Genomic DNA, 19,322 nt, shown 5'->3' on the forward strand with positions numbered 1-19,322 from the left:
GTCTGGGGGAGAACACATATATAGGCCTGTATAAAACGCTTGTCTGGCGGCGAGGGCATCGGCTGAAGTTAGATCGTCAGACATCAGACCACACGAAAGCCCCTCGCGCCCCTCAGACTCCACTTTTAACCGTCGGATTCTGTGCGGCTGGTGAGACGGCACGGAAACAGTGGGCTGCCATTCACTCCCGGTCTCATAACGCGGCCACAGATCGCCTGCCCGTGGTGCTTCTCCTCACCGTGGCCTATTACACTTCGATTCTGAGTTTAAACGGCAACAACAATGGAAATACATTTAGGTCTCATTCGTGTACAGCGAAGCCTACTGCCATTTCCAGGCAGAGACATTTGGCATCGTTATGTCACTTCTTCGGTGGTTAGAGCAAAATTTATACTGCAAAATACAGTCCGTTAAGTTGTTCTGTTGGGTATTTATAGATCCACTTTCTGCGATTAGGCCGGAGAACGATTTGGGCCGCTTTTCTGGATTTTCCCAATTCATGCGAACACCACCGACAAGGACAATGGTCAGGAGTTGAGGGCTTGCAGCAGGAGTAGGTGGGCGGAGCCAGGGTAACGCGTGATTGGGGCACACCTGTATGCAGTGAGTGTTTGGGGCGTGGTGGCCTTTATAAGAGCAGGCTGGCAGGGTTAGCTGGGAGGGCCTCTGGGGAAGAAAAGAGGGACTCCCAGGTTTTCGGTTTCTGTTTGTCTTGCAGCAGCATTTCTTTTGGGTTTTCCGCTCCTGATTGATGTGTGGATTTCTGCGGACCGCCCGTTTGACCGGGTTCCAGTGGAACTCGGGAACTGGGGACCCAGGAGGAAGAGCCGGATTTGGGTCGGCATGGTGACTGCATGGCGGCTTCGCCTGTTTCCCGGACAGGGGGGTTCTGGTGGGGGCAGACATGTTCTCCAGGGAACTGAGAGCCCAGCAGTGTCATGGTGGGCAGACGGAGGGACCCACACCTGGATCCAGGTAACCGTGGGGGGGGGGGGGGGGGGGGTTGTGCGGGGGCGAGAGGAGTGTTATGAAGCCACACATCCTCCATCCATCCAGATGAAACCGGCTGGCGTCGCAGTCAGTGATCCGTTAGGAGGCCGTTTTCTGTGGCCTCCCGCAAGACAGGAGTCTGTGGCCGTTTTTTATTTCTGCCACACTGGTACAGACTGATCAGACCATAGAGTGTAAAAAAAAAAAGGGTTATTGGCTTGCCTTTCTGGAAACCCTCTATGGTAGATGTGTAAACTGTGAAACTTGAACATTTTTTCCCAGCAAAGAACCGCTGAACTAGATCGGTTTCCTCTGTGGAGTCACAGAGGAGCCTTTTGGAAACCTCTCTTCTAGGAGTGAGCAGTGGTGCCCAGTCTTATCCGAAAAAGGCTGGTGTGGGTGCAGGTTTTGGTTTAGCCCCGCACTACGACACTTAATTCAGCTAATTTAACTAACTTCAATCAAGGACCTTGATAAGTAAAAGCAGGTGTCTTATGGCTGGGCTAGAACAAAACCTGCATCCACATCCGCCCTTTTCTGATAATATTGGACACCCCTGGAATAGAAGCACATGCATCCATGATGCGCTCCTACACCTGTTCTTTATCCTCATTTTCCCCAGATACAGAAGTTTCTGGCATTTTCGAACTCAAAACTGTATCTTTCTTGGTCACAAGACAACCCTTAATATCATTTCAGAAGTGTCAAATTTTATGTTTTGGTGTCAAAAGTAGAGAGCCACAACTTTAAATCTTAAGAATGTGGAGCTGAGTATCTGGTGGGCCTGTTTCCAGTTTTCCAGCATCGCCTAAGATCTCCACAACCCCTGACCTTCAGACTAGAGCAGCCGCACTCCGAGCTCAGATGTGTTCCATCATTGCCTAAGATCCCCACAGCCCCTGACCTTCAGACTAGAGCAGCCGCACTCCGAGCTCAGATGTGTTCCATCATTGCCTAAGATCCCCACAGCCCCTGAGTTTCAGACCAGACCAGCTGCACACTGAGTGCAGATCAGAGTTCTGGGCACAGACCTACTCTCCGTCATTCAAACTGCAAATATTTTATTTGGGTACTGACAGAGCTGCGGGTGTGTGACCTGGGTCTCTCTCCCTCCCAGCAGCTCTCAGTAGCTGGTGTTGCTCAACCAGAGAGCAATTATGTCAGGCATATGACATAAAACTATAGGGGGGGTTCTATGCCCTTTCATAAAAGGGAGTAAAAGAGATGGAGGGGAAAAGTTCAATGTTTTAACTTCACCAACAGCATCATTTTACAACACAATTGGCGCTCTATGTGAAATAAAACTGGGTGAAAACACTTTGCTGGAAGCACAGGCATCTGTGAATTAATCTGGTCCATATAATTGTGCGTGTATATCTGGCGCTGGGCTGTGGATTCGGCTGAAAATGCTCCCCGTGGTTCCAGGCGGCTACCGGCTTCTCCGGGCAAATGAATTAAGTTGAACCCTCAGTTTCACAAGTTAGATGATACCGGGTGATTATCTGGGGGAAAGCCTGAGTGTAATAATTCAGGTTGTAATGGTGTTTTTATGTTTTGTTTTGCTTTATTTTTTATGGCTTATTAGATGTACTCTGTATGTATTAAGGATTTGCGCTCTGGTTCTCGGTTGGCATAGTTAACTTTCAACAGAGATTCTGCGTAAATATGTACTAGCCGGTCTGGGAATGTTCGCCAGGCAGTCAGGCGCTTTTTCCCCATGCAGCTCATGTAAAGCCACTTACGTTATCGTGCACAGTACGTCACTCTGCGTGTGCTCCACCGGAAGCAGTTTACCATCGAACATTTCTCTGCGCAAATGGCCATTGTACGGAAATGTGATGCAAACAATTCCAAATGAGTTTCCAAATCTGTTTGTAGGTCTTTTGTGGGGTACATTACAAAATGGATAAGGGATATGGTTAAGAATATGGTTTAAAATGTGGTATACAATGCGAAGCCTGTATGTCTCCTCTATCGAAAAAAATGAATGTGCCACAGTTTTGAAATACAATTCTGAATTCATCCTCACATATAGAGAGATATTGTTACTAACTGTCAGACCCAAGAGAATGCCACAACTGTCAGTGTACAATCATAGTATTTAGCTACTTTTTGGTGACTGTTATTTAAAGTTACAGTGCAGGCCAGAAGAAATGTGCTCTTGTTAAATTGATTATTACAACGCGTTTAAAATTGGATGTCATAATAGTTTCCCGTTATTTTGATTTTCGACTAATGGCTTCGTTTCTTGAAGTGTGGCAGAAATGCAAGCAGATTATCCATTTTTAAGACGCAGCTATTTTTAACCGGCGGCTTGGTGTGACATTTTCCGCGCTCGCATTGTTTCGTCAAACCCCCAGCTGCTCTCCGGGCTGGTTTATTCTGGACCACCGAACAAATGACGTAACAATTATTTAAACGGAGCCGATCCAACGGCTCGGCCAGGGACGTGTCCTGCGATGGAGGGCTGGGGTCCTAGTGGTTTAAATAATAAAAAATAAACGTTTGCATATGAAACACACTAACTGGTGCCACTTCCTGGCCAAGTAATGATAGCAGTGAAACAATTAAGAACTGTAGCAGAACGAATTCTCAGGGACTTTTCCAAGATAAGGAATTCAAATTTAACTTCGGTTTTCAAAAGACTGGCCCATGGGAACATTACATTACATTACAGGCATTTAGCAGACGCTCTTATCCAGAGCGACTTACACAACTTTTTTTACATAGCATTTTACATTGTATCCATTTATATAGCTGGATATATACTGAAGCAATTTCGGTTAAGTACCTTGCTCAAGGGTACAACGGCAGTGTCCTACCCGGGAATCGAACCTCCGACCTTTCGGTTACAAGTCCAGTTCCTTACCCACTGTGCTACCTCCTCTTTATGAAATCGTATGTGACAGAAACTGTTGATTGCAATTCGATAACTTTTCAGGTTATCTTATAAAAAAAATATATAAATACCTAACCTCACTGGCCAAACACTTAAACTGTCGTTTTAAACGTAAATAGGTTTATAATATTAACTACATCTATTCAGCACTACAGAGACAAACCTTTCAAGCGCGCTCTGTAGCCCGTGTGAATCATTCAGAAGAGGTAAAGCTATACCGTAGCCTATATCAAGCGATAGCCCACCCGCCTGAGACATGAACAGTAAAATATATAAAATAGATTAAAAGTTAATCCAGTTTCGTTCTCTGGGACTTTCACAGCACGTGAGTAACTCTGCGCGCCTCCTTACTTTCCACGCAAATACCAATAAAGAGCTTTACAAGCCATTTCCTTTAGATCTGATTCGATATTAAATTCACATAATATGCTACAGCCCCCATAACGCCAACACAGCGCAGATGCTGAACATATCACTGTATATAGGCTACAACGGGGAAAGAAGCAGCAAACCATTTTCATACGCAATATGTGAGGCACGGGATTGGACGCACGCACAACATTACGTCCCCAAGTAGGTGCGAACAGGCCTATTCGTGGGAAGAACTTGGAATCATTCAATCATTCAAATTTGGCTTTTTTTTTTTTTGCAAGTGAGCTATTGTAAAGCAATATTTAAAAGATGCATGACTTAAATTCAGTGGCCTAAAAAAAACACATTCCTCCCAGTTCAAAGCCTGTATTTCCGCGCGATGTCCAACGATTTGAGCGCTGATCAGTAGGCTATTAGAACACTGATAGGACGACACGCTCCGGTACCCTCGCAGCCGAGGCTGAATGCTAGCACCTTTGCCCCATTAATCGTACCCACAGTGAAGCCACCTACCTCCATATCTGCCCCAGCTGCAGAGTGTGAATTACCGACTGCATGAACCAAATGCAGAACGCCAGGGACGTCGACCTTTTCTTAGTCCGGGTCGCGGCGGTGCTGTTGGTACTGTTGGTGTTGGTGCTGTTCGTCGTGGCGTTGCTCTTGCTGGCGGTGGACGCTTGTCTCTGGGGTGTAGACGGGTGGGCGCCCACGTCCCCGTGAGACGCCGAGCCGCTCAGGAGCTTCCCGTCCACGTGAGAGCAACTGGCGGCGCTCGAGCTCTCCTCGGTGCTGAAATCCTGAACGAACCACCTAAAGCTGAACACTTGGACCGAAATTGAGCCGAGCACCACAAAAAACAACGTGAGGCCGAACCACCAGTATTCGCGACGGAGGTAATAGTCGACGGAGAGCCACACGTCCGTGCCCATGTCGGCTAAATAGACCGCGACCGCGGCAAGAATCCAGAGAGCGTCCCAGACCGTCCACTTCTGCTGCTCCCTGCCGAGACGAAGACACGTCGAGGAGGAGCCGCAGCAGCGCGAGTCCGCATTCACAAAGTCCCCCTCTCCCGTGCCCGAGTCCGGCTGAGATCCTGGGTTGAGCCCTTGCACCGAACCCGAGTGGTCCGAGTTCTGCAGCGGAGTGAACGCCACATCGCTCTTTTTCATTTTTATAACCCCATCGGACTTGGCGGCCATTATAGTAGCCTTCCCTTTCCCCGAGCAACGCCGTCTTTCTCCTTCCTTCTCTCCGTCTTCCTCCCCTGTCTCCTCGCTTCTGTGCACCAGCGAGCACAGACTGGGCTGGGCGACCTCCTCTTCCGCCGGCCGCAGCGCCGCCTGTTCACAACAAAGCAACACTTCCTCTCGGCTGCGAGTCGGAGCCATATGCTCTCCCATGGCTCAAATTTAAGCTATGACATCATTGCTTTGAAAACTCGTCCTCCGTCCCTTGCCACTATTTCCTCAGCGCCAACCACCGCAGTATATACTGAAAGGGTACACATAATGCAATCCACACGGTGTAATCCGTGAGAGGTCGTTTTTTTTATTTGCAACAGATGTATATTGTAGCCTAATGAACAGATTCATTGCCAAATATCCAAAATTACAGCGAAGCTATCTATATACGAAGACCATTTTCATTCTTGAAATTTATGTTCAAATGTGAATGTATACAATGTAGATAATACACCTATCCATGGGAAACCACAAATAGTAGTTACAATTTCAATCATTTTTCAATTGATAATTACATGAATATATTATTATATTACACTTCGTACACTCGGATCTGCTTTTGGAAGTTCTGGAATCGGTTTTACCTACTAGGTAAATATATATTTAACATTCAGTTCGTGGTGTATTCATACTGTGCATAGTAAAGGTGGCGTCAACAAGGGAGCCGTGTGTTGCTCTCTTTCAAAGCGTTAGCAATTAACTGCAGCGAAGCATATTACGAGGGTTGATTTGGGCCAGTGTAGGTTAATTCGCGTTCAACTCACAATTTAATGCCTCATTTTCTATTGATGTGGAGTGTATTTTGGAGCACGGGGCCGGAACACGGATCAGCACCATGGATAGCTCTCAGGGGGAAAAAAAGGCGAGTTGGAGAACATAACTGCGGGTCGAACGAAGCTTTCATGTTTGTTGAGGTTGGTATACCGTGGATATGTGCTATTATGGGGTTACAGCGCACGTCACAGACGTCTATGAGGTGCTTTGACAGCACGTGCTCGTGTGCGCCTGCTGGGTTTACTGACATTGCATAAGATTTTAAGGTCAGTATTGGATGCCGTGTTCTGGTCACGCCCTCTCTTTGTGGACCACGGTCGTAACCATGAGTACCCAGGAAACGGAACGGTACGATACGGTACGAAGAGACGTACATATTTACTCACAATTAAACCAATCAGGTTGACCAATTCCCGCAGTAGCACAATTTTTTTTTCATTATCATTTTTGTCTTGGTTTAATGCACGTTTACCGAGAAATAATACATTACATGCAGGGCACGTAAACATCCACGGGGGAAGGCGTGCAGCACGTGCTCCCACGCCCCCCCCCCCCCCCCCCCCTCCCACCCCCCCAGAATGAATCCGTGGGCCTGCTCCTAGCGGCGCTAATCGAGTCGAAAAACATCGGTTACATTGCTCATCTGCACCCAATGTGCCTCCGAAATGTCTTAATTCTAATCGTGTTAAGGACCTGTGTAGAATTCCTGTGTACGGCGGTTGAAACGCATGCCATCGCCAGAGACTGAACCAGCGCCCAGCAAGTTAAACCTCACGCTTTTACTTTTCAAACGGTGTTCGATTTTCATATGCCGCCGTTTTACCCGTTTTCTCTTGCGAGGTTTTCTTAATTCTGACAGGACTGTCTGTCGTAAATCGTCTTCCAGCTCGGGTGATTGGCTCCCACAAAAGCCGCGTGAGAGACGCAGGGTGCGTTGTCATGGTAACCACGCCACAGGCAGAACCCAGGTTACGGAGAGGCCCCAGGGACACCGGTACACCCTGCACGCGGTCTGTAGTTCCCTCGTCTTTGGGCAGAGCTATCAACCTGTTTCATCTTCGTCATTCGCTCTCCTCTTTTTAATATCATGTTCCCGGTTTACTCTTTGGGTCAGTGTGATGCCTTTGTATGGACAGAAAAGAGGAGGGAGAGAGAAGAAAAGCGGAAGAGAGAAACAGGGAGAGACAAAATGAGGGAAAGAGAACAGAAGCTAGTGAAATGGAGGAGGGAGACAGAATAAGGAGAGATAGAGATTGATACAATCTCTCTGTCTGAGAGATACTGAGTAAGAAAAATATTATTCAGTATTTAGAATACTTTTTATAGTATTATTATTCATGTATTTTTAACAATACTTTATGTCTTGTGCTATTTGACAACCAATCTGTATGTTGCATGGTGTAAATGGCACCATGCAACATACAGATTCACTGATTGGCTGTTTACACTTTTTTTTTAATTCTTCATAATTCATAATTTCAATGCATGTTTTAATTTTGGAAACATTTTCAGTACTTCTAACATTGATTTTTTTTTTTACAAAACTTTTTTTAAACAAAAATGACACTGCAATACATTAACTATTTTTTTAAAAAAGCTTTATTTGCCTCAGTGCAATGGAAAAATAAATATCATTCTAACAAGAATCCTAAATACTGTTTTTGCTGAGGTAGCGGAAGTTTCATGTTTTATCTGGTGCTGCCATCTAGTGGACATTTCAGTTTAGAAGTGATGCGACACAGGGTGATGTCACCCCTGGATAGGAACAGAAAGGTTAGTTACGTCATTTCACACCAAACTACAGATTGGTCACCTATCGGCCACACCCACACTGATTTCAGGAAGATATCAAGATGTATGGGCAAACATGAAGCAGTATGTTTTTGGGTAACAGAAACCAGAGGCTTAGAGGCTTGTTTAAAACATCTGTCACAAATATTATACATGGAAAGGAGTAAACTGAATTGTTACATTGCCCCTGCCCTACTCATATAAATGTGCAATAAACATGCATTTTTAAATATATGACGTAAGCTCTCTATGATCTATTCATAACACACGTACAACGCACCTGTCATGCTTACTCATATGTAACAAAAATGTATTTTTCATATGGAGATCCATATATATTGGCATTCTTGACTGGCTGTTTTTGTGGCAATGGAAGGCTGTTCTGATAATCTTTTCAGAATTTGATTACATATACATATATCAATAATGTCATAAATGTATATTTAATAATATAAAAAATATTTTTAATATACCAGTTATTGCTGTTTTGCGATATATCTGTAAGCATATAACTATTAGAATGTATTATTTTGTAAATTTGTTGTGTGCATCCATATTTCAAAATGTTTTATTTGATATTTTACAATGCACAATTCACTATATGCCAACATGTTTTCATTGCATAAGGCTAATATTTAATCAATAGTATATAATATATTATCAAAATTACAACAAAAAAAGAGAAGAAAAAAATTTTTGTTGAACTTTGTTCAAGTTTTAACCGGCGAACAGTGGCTCCAGCATATCTGAAATCATGTTGTGCTGGCATCTTTAAATCATTAATGTTTCCTTCAAGTTAAGTATCTTGGTCAAGTTTACTATCTTGGTCAAATTTACAACAAGGATGCCCCATTCAGCTTAGAAAGACAAGCGTCTGGTAATGGATTCTGTGACAAGCACCCTACACTACTGTCCATTATTCACCCTATGTTGCATATGATGAATTATTCAAGCACACATACACTGTACACCACAGAACCACAGAATAATAATGAGTGCTTAATAGAGTCTGTACAAGCATTATTACAAACGATTCACATTGAACACAAATTCTCAAGAGTCATTTTGAATATGTAGAAGTCTCAGGAACCACCAACCATTGGTTCTGAAAGTCATTCAGTATACGAACCAGATAATGGAAGCTTCAGCACTAGATGCTAAATTATTTTACCATGTTAGCCATCACATTTACTTTTAAAATGGCTAAGAGCAGAATGAGTTATACATAAAATATTAATTATTGTGCCCATAGGTTTTCAGGCACCATGTGTTTATCAAAAAGCATTTATCCATAGTATTTGGATGTTTTACCTTTATATATTCTCCTATATATATATATCTTTACCTTGTGGGAGAGAAAAAACATACACCTGAAATGCAGTGTTGTTTCCCCTTGAATTTTGAAGATTTGAGTACTGAATGACCAGATGGCATTGGATTGCAGTATGCACATCACTGGATTAATGTAATTGTGTTGTAAAAGAGTGGATGATTGGACAGACTGGTACAGTGATATGATTACAGTATGTTACAGTGATGGGTTTACAGTATGGTACAGTGTTGTTATTGCAGTAGGGTACAGTGATAGGATTACAGTATGGGGCAGTGCTGGCCACACACCAGGTGAAGTTTCTCCAGGGAGTCCTGCTCTTGGAGCGTCTGGCTGGCTATGTTTGAAGCTCCGCCAGGCTGGCTCTCCACAGGCCCACCCCCCGATGGCTGGGCCTGGGGGTGCACCTTGTTGTCCGCCATCTTGAACTCCACGGAGGCAAAGGAAGACAGACTGCCGCACTTCTTAGCCCGTGTTTGGCGGTGCTCATCGGACGGGGACACCCCCGGCTCTGTCTTTGTCTGAGTGGCCTTCCCATTCCCGCTCCTGTGGCCGCTGAGACTCCTCCCGCTGCCGTCGCTCAGCTCATCCCGGAAGGGCTCGGAGTCGCTGCCGTGCGACATGTTGAAGTAAGAGCACTTAGGCATCGCCGGGCCGGCCAGCTCCTCCAGCTCGGAGGAGGACAAGACCGCCATGGGCGAGCGGTGGCCCCCCGGCTGGATGCAGCACGGGACGTCTTCGCTCACGTCATCCTGCGTGGTGTCTGCTGACGTGGTCTCGACATTCCCGTACATTCCGGAAGGCACCGGTGGAGACTTCCTGATTAGGTGGTTCTCCTTCAGGAGCCATTTGCCTTTGTCGATCAGCACCCCATCACTTATGGCGTCATCCATGCGGGGAGTGGCATGTTCGGGGGATTGGCCTCGACACGCACCTCCCGTCTCCTCTGTCCTTCCATCAGGGTAGGAGCTGAGGCTGCTTGCCTGATATTCCTCAACTTCCTCCAGGTTGGTGTCATTCCCTCCCTCTGATCTATCCACAAAGCCCTGAGTGATTGGCCGAACTCCAGACCCTTCCCCCTCACTCTCCGAGGTCAGCTCCACTGATGGTTGTGACAGGTACCTATCACTCTCAGATGTCTCTCTGTAGTCTGAGAGGTCTGACATGCTGGGGCTGGGAAGTTGTTTTTGCCCGTACTGGGGCACTCCCTTCACCGACCTGTCACAGGGCCTCTCTGACTCCACCCGCAGGTGTCCCCTGGAGTCGTGGATGAACACCAGTGAGGAGGACATGAGGACCGATCTCACGTACTCCAGCAGGGCCTCCGGGATCTCCACGGAGTGAGAGATGGTTGCAGAGTTGGGGTCTTCACGTTCCTTTGACCCAGTTTGGAGCTTAGCCATTCTCACACTGTCTTCAAAATCACCCACCGCAGACTCCCCCTCTTTTGACTGTCCAGGGGAAGAAAGTTGAAATGCTTCTGATACTGTGCCCATTTGTAAAAAGCAAGCCTCCATTTGCCTGTAGCTGGACTCTTTTTCCTGCCCAACAGAGATGACTGGCTCTCCTGTGGGACTCCCCCTCTCTTCTAAGTAGCCAGCTTCTTCTAAAGTTGAACGCTTGCATTTTTCAGTGTCTGCATCCACACTGATGCTTGGAGCATAGTTTCTGGTGATATCATCTTCTGTGCTTTCGTACTCTTCAGAGACTGATCCATCAGTGTGATTTCCCCGGAGAAACAGTGCATGATCATTCACATTCTTCCCCTGAGTAGCCTGTGAATCATCCTCTTCCACTAAAACACATTCTTCAAGTTTATCAGCTTCTCTCTCCTGGACAGACGTTGCAGAGTCATTGTCCTTTTCCTCATAGATGGACTCTTCCGAGCTATTGATTTCCTTCTCCAGGTCAGACTGTGTGCAGTCATGGACTTCCTCTGCAAGGGACCGTACAGAGTCGGTGACTTCATCCTCTGCCACAGATTGTGCAAAGTCACTGTCACCTATCCCTTGGACAGATTCCACAAGATAAGCTTCCTTAGTTGCTGATTCAAAAGAACTGCTTGCCTCTTCTGACTTCTCCATTGGTGCCTCATTCCTGTCGACATCGTTCATCATCTCCCCCATGACCAAGCCGGAAAGTTCTCTCTGCAGATCGCTGGAGATGTCCAGTTCCTTCATCAGCTCTTGGAATCCATACGGATATCCCTCTTGGTGGCTGCTCTCCTCAGACAGAGTCGGATGTTCAGAGGACCCAAAGTCCTCCTGACTGTCAGCGAGGCTGCCGAGCTCCTGGAAGCTCCTCCAGCTCTGCAGCAGCTCCGACGAGGCCGACCTGTGCAGGTCTGAGAGGCCCGTCTGCAGTTCATCTGTGTTTTCTAAGCTGGCCAGTTTGTGCAGGGCCTTCATCATTTGCAAGGCCTCGGAGACACTCCAGTCCTTCGCAGGTGGCAGGTCTCTGCCCAGGCTTGCAATGGCTTCCTTTAAGGCCAGCACAGATAGAAAAGCAATCAGCATTTTGGAGGATGACCCGAATATGGAGGCCACCAGAGAGGAGAAGTCCGGCACGCCATGGGACGTCTCAAGGCAAGGGGTGTGCCCGCGCTGGGAAATCTGATTTATCGACTGAATTGATGAGCACAGCTGCTCCAGCAAGGGTCTAATTTGGGGCTCTTGGGCAACCTCGGAGGCTAAAGGCATTTCCGTTCCTGACTGAACGAGAGCTTCAGCCGACTTGTGCATTTTGACTTTCGGTCCTTTCATGCAGACGTCGGACTTTGACATGCCTGTGCTTTTCCTCATTTGCAGCTCACGCTCGGGTCCCAGCTGAAACCTTTCCTCAGTGGGCGGATGGGAGGATAGTCGCTCAGAGGTCGAGTGTTCCTGTGGGGCCGACTTCATTTCGCTCTTTGCCTCGGACTCATCGCAGGAGTCGCAGCCGATCTGAAACTGCACCCTCTCCGCTGACTCCGTGACACTCGCGTCATCTATGCAGGAAGTGACATCCGGTGGTGTCATTTTCTCCAGCCAGTTTCCTACGTACTCCGTGACGGCAGAGGGAGAGGAGTGCAGAACGGGCATTGACACGCTCTCGCTCAGCTCCCCTGTTTCTCTCGCTCCTCTTCTCTCCTCGTTCATTGACCACTGCTTCACCAGCATTTTTCGGACCAAAAGAGGAGGTTGGATGTCTAACAGATCTGTCTTTGCAAATGTGCTTAGGTTGAGCTTAGTCTCAGTGATGGACGTCCCCTCTGTTAAATTTAGCTCTTTCGCAGATTCCCTCTGGTGCTTAATGTTCTCCAACAGGGTGTGGCTTTTGGATATGTCATCACTGTCCCTCATTCCTTTCTTTTTCTCTTTTATTTTGCGAAGCTGTCTTTTCTCATGTTCTGCACCCCCCTCAGCTCTTACTCCATCTCGGCTGTGTGCAACGTCTGAGGCGGATTTCACATGCCTGACGCCTCTGAGGTCCACCTTCAGGCCCTCTGCTAAGGTTCTGCCTGGAATTGGGGACAGGGGCGAGGCCTTCTTTCTCGCTTTGAGCTTCTCCGACGACTTCTTCTGTCCCCGACCAAGGCCGTGACTCTCGGAGCCGTCCGTGTCCCGTAGGGAACACTCGGACGGGGACTCCATGGTGACACGGGCTTCGTTGTCTGTGGAGGACGACGGGCTGTTCTGGATCCTGTACGAAGGGACTGCAGGTTCAGGTGACGGTTTAGGTGACGTGGGAGTACGATCAGACTCTCCACAGCGGGGAGGTTCCGAGGTGACGCCGGGCCCCCCGTGTAGTCGACCGTTGTCGTTTCCGGAGGAACGAGGGGCCGTATCTGTGGAGAACGTCCGGCTGCGGACCTCCCTGCTCACGGACTGATGCTCGCCTGCGATCTTCGCGTTGCCAAAGTAGCCGTCAAAGCAGCTCTGCTGCTCGTATACGTGCAGCACCGACTCTGTGACCTCTCTCCCATTGTTCTGTATCTGCAGGACTTCTGCTGACCGGGAGGTCCGGAAAGCAGAACGCAGCTCTCTGTGATTGGCTGCCGCTGCGCTCCTGCGTTTGGGTGTGGGTCGATGGCTGTGCTGCTGGGTGAGGCTGCTGTGCTTCTCCGCCACGGTGCTCCCTGCAGTCCACTCCGTGCGAGCGTGGGAGGCGCCCACCACGTCCTCCCGAGCCTCTGAATCTGACAGGAAGCTCTCAGCGGATGGCAGCCTCTTCCTCAGGGCCCTCGGGCCTGGGGTCTGAACCCTCCTGATCCTGGGTTTCTCAGCATCAGCCAACACTGCGTCCCTATCCTCTCCTTCTTCACTGGGATCTCTGGCTCCAGCCACTGGCATGGGCAGCTGTACGTTAGTCCCGCCCCTGCCTCTGTCAACATCAGGGTCCTCTATTGGATTGTTGGAGTCTGGGGACCTTTCATCTGTCGGCTCCTGCGGTGCAGGTCCGTCCCCCGGCCAGCAGGTGGTGCTGGACCTGGACAGCGTGGTGGTCCAGTGTATGGTCTCCTCTTCCTTTATCATCAGCCGGACCTTCATCTCCACCGTCATGCTGCCGTCCTGGTTTATCCGGCAAGACTTCTCGATATCATCCACATCAGGGGGCAGCAGGGCACCACTCCCCGCTCCCGAAACGTCCCAGTCCCCAGCACAGGGTAGTCCAGCTGTGTCCCCAGCACAGGCTAGTCCAGCCGTGTCCACTGTGCAACCGCTGTGGGGCTTGACAAGGCTCCCAGACATGGAGTCACTGATCTGGTTCGCCAACAATGTCTCGGAAGAAGGAGAGAAGTTCCTGGAGTTCTTCCTGGACAGCAACTCGCTCTTCCCTTCAAAAGTGGAGGGTGTGTCACCAGGAGGCGGGGGGGAGTAGGGAGAGCAGAGAGTAGGATTGTTTCAAAGGCAAAAAGAAAGGAAAGACAGAAAAAGAAAAACAAAAATTAAATGAAGTACAGAAACGGAACGATGAAATAGTTCATAGAAACATATGATGTCTATGATGTCCTCAATGAATCAGTGAACAGCCAAAGGAGTATTTTTCACTTCTTATGACCTTCCGAAGCATGCCCGGTTCCATTTTAAGCTCCATTTCTGTTTCCGCAGGGGTCATGTGCGCTAATGAGCAGCTTGGGTAATGTGCCGCAGCTGGAGGTCGTCGTGGTTACCGCACATTTTAACCCGTCAGCCAGCGCGGTAGCACTGCTAATTAAACGGTCTGTAATATTTCAATTTAAGTGTTAGTTATTAACCACACTTGCATACGCACACAGACACACACACACACACACACACACACACACACACACTCGCACGCACGCTCACACAAACACACACAGACGCGCACAAACACACAGACACACACGTGCACACACACTTGCATACATGCACAAACACACACGGACATGCACACACAGACGAGCACACCCACACATACATAGATAAACGTACATAAATTTTGAGATACAGCCAACAAAGCCATGCAATTCAGTTTCCAGTGACCAATGGGTGGCTTTGGTTGTACAATTAATGTAGAAACGTGTTTTCAGGACTTTCTAGCACTGTGTCTCCTACAATAAACTGCTCGCGTGTGAAGCTTCATAGAATTCTCCGGAAACAGGATGTAAATGTCAGACTCACGAGGCCTTGGCTGCAGCCTGTCAGGCCCCAGATGGCGGGCGCTTTGAGAGGTCCGCGGCGGTTTGTGGGGACCGTAGCTGTCAGGCCTGAAGGGATCATGACCTGAGGATGCCACCACCGCAGAGCAGAGCAGGAGAGCAGCAAGGCCATCAACCTGCAATATGTCACATTACAGCACATTACAATGCAATAAACTAATTGTGCAGGCACTCTTGCAAAACAGAGTATGTACTTGGCCTCACATTTACATTGTAATTTCGCAGGCTCTGTTTTATAAGCTATTGTACACACTACTCTAGAAATGATATTGTGGACACTGCACAAAATGTTTCAAAGACAAACTGATAAAATATTTGGAATGAATTGCATTAAATGGAGGAGGTGAGAAACTATTCAGTTTTAGTCTGCTAAAGTTACTCTGAGCTTATTTGTAATTATTTGGGTTGTGACTGAAGGACATGATGAAGGATGGCTGGACAATAAGCTTCCTGACTGGCTGTGAAGTCAAGGCCGTGTCTGAATTAGCCCACTATCGAGTACAGTTGTTGAGTACTCTGGATGAGAAAGTTGTTCTAAAATTGCAAAAAAAAAACATCGTAAAATTTTCTCTGAAATTGTTCTTCAAATCTCAGGATGATAAACTTATTTCCAGGGTTTTGTTGAGTACATTCCGTAGCACATTTTTTAGGCGGTAAACAGCTATTTTCGTCCCATATATATGTAAATGATGCGCGGCTTCATTTTAAAAACGAGGTGCAGCTTCGCGGACGTTTTCCTTGGACAACAACCACACGTGAGCATGGCTGTGCAAGGGTGGAATGTCTTATGACACTTCCACAGTATGAGAGGAAAATAGTATGGAGGATATTTTTGGCATACTGCCCATCGCGCACTAAAAATACGCACTAAACAGTATGCAGTATGCTTAAAAGACAGCGCTGTTCTTTGATGGTGCGGTATCTAGGCGGCTGACTCAGACACAGCCATGAGCGCGATAGCAGAAGGACTCCTCACCCTCCTGCCATCGGGGCTGAAGAGCTTCACCACTGGGACCTGCAGGAGCTCTGAGACGTGGCCCAGCAGGGTGTCGAAGGTCAGGGAGCTGGTCCCCTGCAGTGTGACTGTGTGCCGGGTGCTGGGGTCACCGTTCCTGAACACGGTCAGGGTCTTAGGCATGGGCACCACCGCGGGGCTCCCCCGCATCGCCCTGCTGCCCGCAGGCTGCGACGCTCGGCGCCCCCTGCTGGCCGGGAGGGCCGAGTTCCACGGCAGCGGCCTCCTCCGGGCGGCCTCCAGGTCTATGGGCTTCACTCTCCTCCGGTCGGAGCACAGGTAGGACTTCCCGTCCTCCAGCTCGTCCAGGGACAGGACGGCGTGCGTCCCGCGGGGGGTGGTGATGGTCCGCACCCCGAACGGCAGCGGGACCTTTTTGGACAGGCCGTCCAGGAGGGCGTCGAAGGACTTGAAGGTGCGGCCGCTGACGACCGCCCTGAAGCCGGAGAACTGGGGGTCCCCGCTCTTGTAGAAGCAGACGCGCTTGGGGGCCAGGGGGTCCGGGACCACGGGAGGTCCAGAGGCCGCCGTGTGCCTGCTCCCCACAGTCACACTCCGCTGGGAGGGGGCTGTGCCACTCATTACCAATGATCCCCTAAAAAGGGAGGAAGTATATTTAAATTTATAGTATATTTAAATTTATAGTATATATACATTTAATTTTTATTTATTAGATTATTTCTTTGGAAACAGCCAGAATGTAACGCTGACGCAGTGCCTGCATTGCACATGTGTTTACAGCGAAGAGGAACTGTGGAAATGGTTAGCGCCTTTGTGTCGGAGTGTGAGAACAGGTGCGTCAGTCCAGTATAAATAGCCTAGCAGAGACATGTGGGAGGCCTGGTAAATATAAAATCTGAAGGAGAGGCTTTTAGAAAAAATATAACATTTATTATATTACATTTATTTATTATACGTGCCTAGAAAAAAAAGTGCAAAGTGCTCAAGATGAAAGCCAAATGTTTCTGTCTTATAGACCTTCATTTTATTGTTAAGAGACAATGCAGAGGAATCAGCGTACCAGACATTTTGTCAATGTCCCTTTGCCAAATTTACCTAAGCTGCTCATTTCCATCAGCAGACTGTTGGTGGCTGAACATATTCTCTCTCTCTCTCTCTGGTCCACAGCCATTCCCCTCCAGCAGCACAGGAAGCCAAGCTCTGTCACACTTCCTGTTTATGTTTAGTGGATTTTTGATATTGTTTACCAATGATGACAGATAACACATGCTCTGGAAATAATGTTGAAATTCTGCCCATCAGCAGCTGTAGCCCGATCGCGAGTTTCCCTCTGAATGAGATTATATCACAAGCATTTCCTGTTTAGTTTATGGTACAGGTTATACTGTACTACAGTCCCTGTGCACTCATACCACCTGAGAGACCTCAGTTTAACGAGCGAGAAATACTAATTATCATTTTAATATAATAAATCAGCCGGCTGAATGGTGGTAATTTAGTTAATCAATTCCATTATTGAGTGTTCAGAAGAAGGGTGTAAAATGCAATACAGGTGGAATGTAATAAAAGATGTAATCAAATGAAATCAGGCTTCACTAGATTATAGCAGTGAAATATGATTTCTCTAGATTATGCTGCACGTTTTATACTTTTTAATTCCAGTCGGTCGCAAAAACCTGAGCTTCCTCCCTGAGTGAAGACAAGCAACTGTGGTACAGAGCAGAGCATGACATTCTACAATAAACCTGTCATAATTCAGGCCTTGGAGAGAAAGAAATAGAGAGAGAGAGGCGGGGGGAGGGAGGGAGAGAGAGAGAGAGAGACAGAGAGAGCGAGAGAATGCAATTGCTGGTTACATGTATAGGTTTCTCTCTGGAGATAATGTAATGTTGATCATCTTCGGAAAGATGTACAATTATTTATTTAGTTTTAGTCTGCTTCAAATGTAATTCTGGTATTTTACCTCTTCTAAAGCAAAAAGGCTAACAGAGCATAGGCAACTTATATTAATAACTCAAGAGGACCAACATTAGCACCAGCAAAAATGTGTCAATGGGTTCATCTGTTTTGTTGTTTTTGTCCCCTGGGAAATAAATAAATAAAATTGTGTCCAAAATATTTCGTCACGAATATTTTCATGTCACGATTTCGTTTTCATATCGAGCAGACAGTATTCAAAACTTCAGCAATGCTGAACAGGACAGGTTACAATGGCACACTTTGTTATGTCTAAAACACGAAACCAAAATGGCAGAATCCATAACAATCAAAATGAGAATAACAATCATTTCAAAGAACAAACTGTAAACCTTGGCTTCAAGGTCCGTGCAGGTATATATATGAGTGAGTCTTACCTGGATTCACATTTTCGGGAATGTAAGCGGGGAAATGCGTTCATCCACCCGGCCTACGTTCAGCTGCCCTGGTACTGAAAGCCGCTCAGCGCGCTCGCGCGGTTATTTCTGGGACCGTCTGCATCAGCACCAATTTGCGTAATCTTTGCTCACGATTAATCAGCCTGTATGCACAAAGTAGTATATACCCCCACTACAAGACCCCGCGCTCTGAAGGTGAAGCCTCCGGCGCGTGAGCGTGTTGCAACTGCGTGACTTGCTCGCGCGGTGGGCCACTTGTAAACCAGGACCGAAACGTGAATTTACTGCGCACTTAAATAAAGGTGTTTCCCGCAAAAAATTAAGGGAAAAAAGCTTACTATTGATGGAATTACGTCAGACACGCCTTTGGTTGACCTACAAACTCAGGGTTCAGGCTGGGGTAAAGAGACCAGCCACAGGACCGCAAGAATATGCTTATTATCAGGATTGTGGATGAGATTCTTTTTTAGATTTTCATGAAAAGTATTTTATGCTTAATTTCAATAGACAGGTAAAATATTCCAGGTAAGGTGATTGGGAAACTTTGCAAGGTTCACCACACCTTTCTTTTGCCTACGTGCGATGAACTAGTGTCTGTTTGGCCGCAGGTGGCCCCTACTGTGTTAATTTTCTAGCTGTAATCAGATTTAAGCAGCCTGCAGGTGACACGGATTACCAGGTTTAACCGTTATCTGACAGGGTGGGATGGGGGGCGGGGGGCTCCAGTGAGACATTTAATTCACAGCAGGGAAGAGCTCTTATTGGTTCTAACCAAACACGTTCAGATCCATCAGATGTGTAGCTGTGTAGCTGTGTGGCTGTGTTTATACCGCAGACTCCTGCCAGAGCACCAGGCACACGGTGATTGGTGGAAAGCTGGCTTAGTGACTCAGGTCTCATACTGGTATATAC

The 19,322-nt window shown here is 47.4% G+C and overlaps 2 protein-coding genes across 2 annotated transcripts in view; both read right to left on the reverse strand.

Annotated features, from left to right (window-relative positions):
* Positions 1-5,651, reverse strand: part of LOC135260494 (XK-related protein 4-like) — a 27,098-nt gene extending 21,447 nt beyond the window's left edge. Inside the window, exon 1 of the mRNA XM_064345748.1 lies at positions 4,775-5,651. Coding sequence (XP_064201818.1) covers positions 4,775-5,649 — 875 coding nt within the window. The 5' untranslated portion in view covers positions 5,650-5,651. The remainder of the gene's footprint in view (positions 1-4,774) is intronic.
* A 2,205-nt stretch (positions 5,652-7,856) lies between these two features.
* LOC135260495 (oxygen-regulated protein 1-like) lies at positions 7,857-18,801 on the reverse strand. The gene is made up of 4 exons (XM_064345749.1): positions 18,390-18,801; positions 16,036-16,669; positions 15,022-15,175; positions 7,857-14,213 (listed from the first exon to the last, which is right to left on the reverse strand). Exons 1-4 carry the CDS (start codon positions 18,431-18,433, stop codon positions 9,658-9,660), a joined length of 5,388 nt encoding a protein of 1,795 aa, XP_064201819.1. The 5' UTR covers positions 18,434-18,801; the 3' UTR covers positions 7,857-9,657.
* Between the last annotated feature and the right edge of the window lie 521 nt (positions 18,802-19,322).

The sequence above is a fragment of the Anguilla rostrata genome, chromosome 8, assembly GCF_018555375.3.
Source record: "Anguilla rostrata isolate EN2019 chromosome 8, ASM1855537v3, whole genome shotgun sequence".
Classification (NCBI taxonomy): domain Eukaryota; kingdom Metazoa; phylum Chordata; class Actinopteri; order Anguilliformes; family Anguillidae; genus Anguilla; species Anguilla rostrata.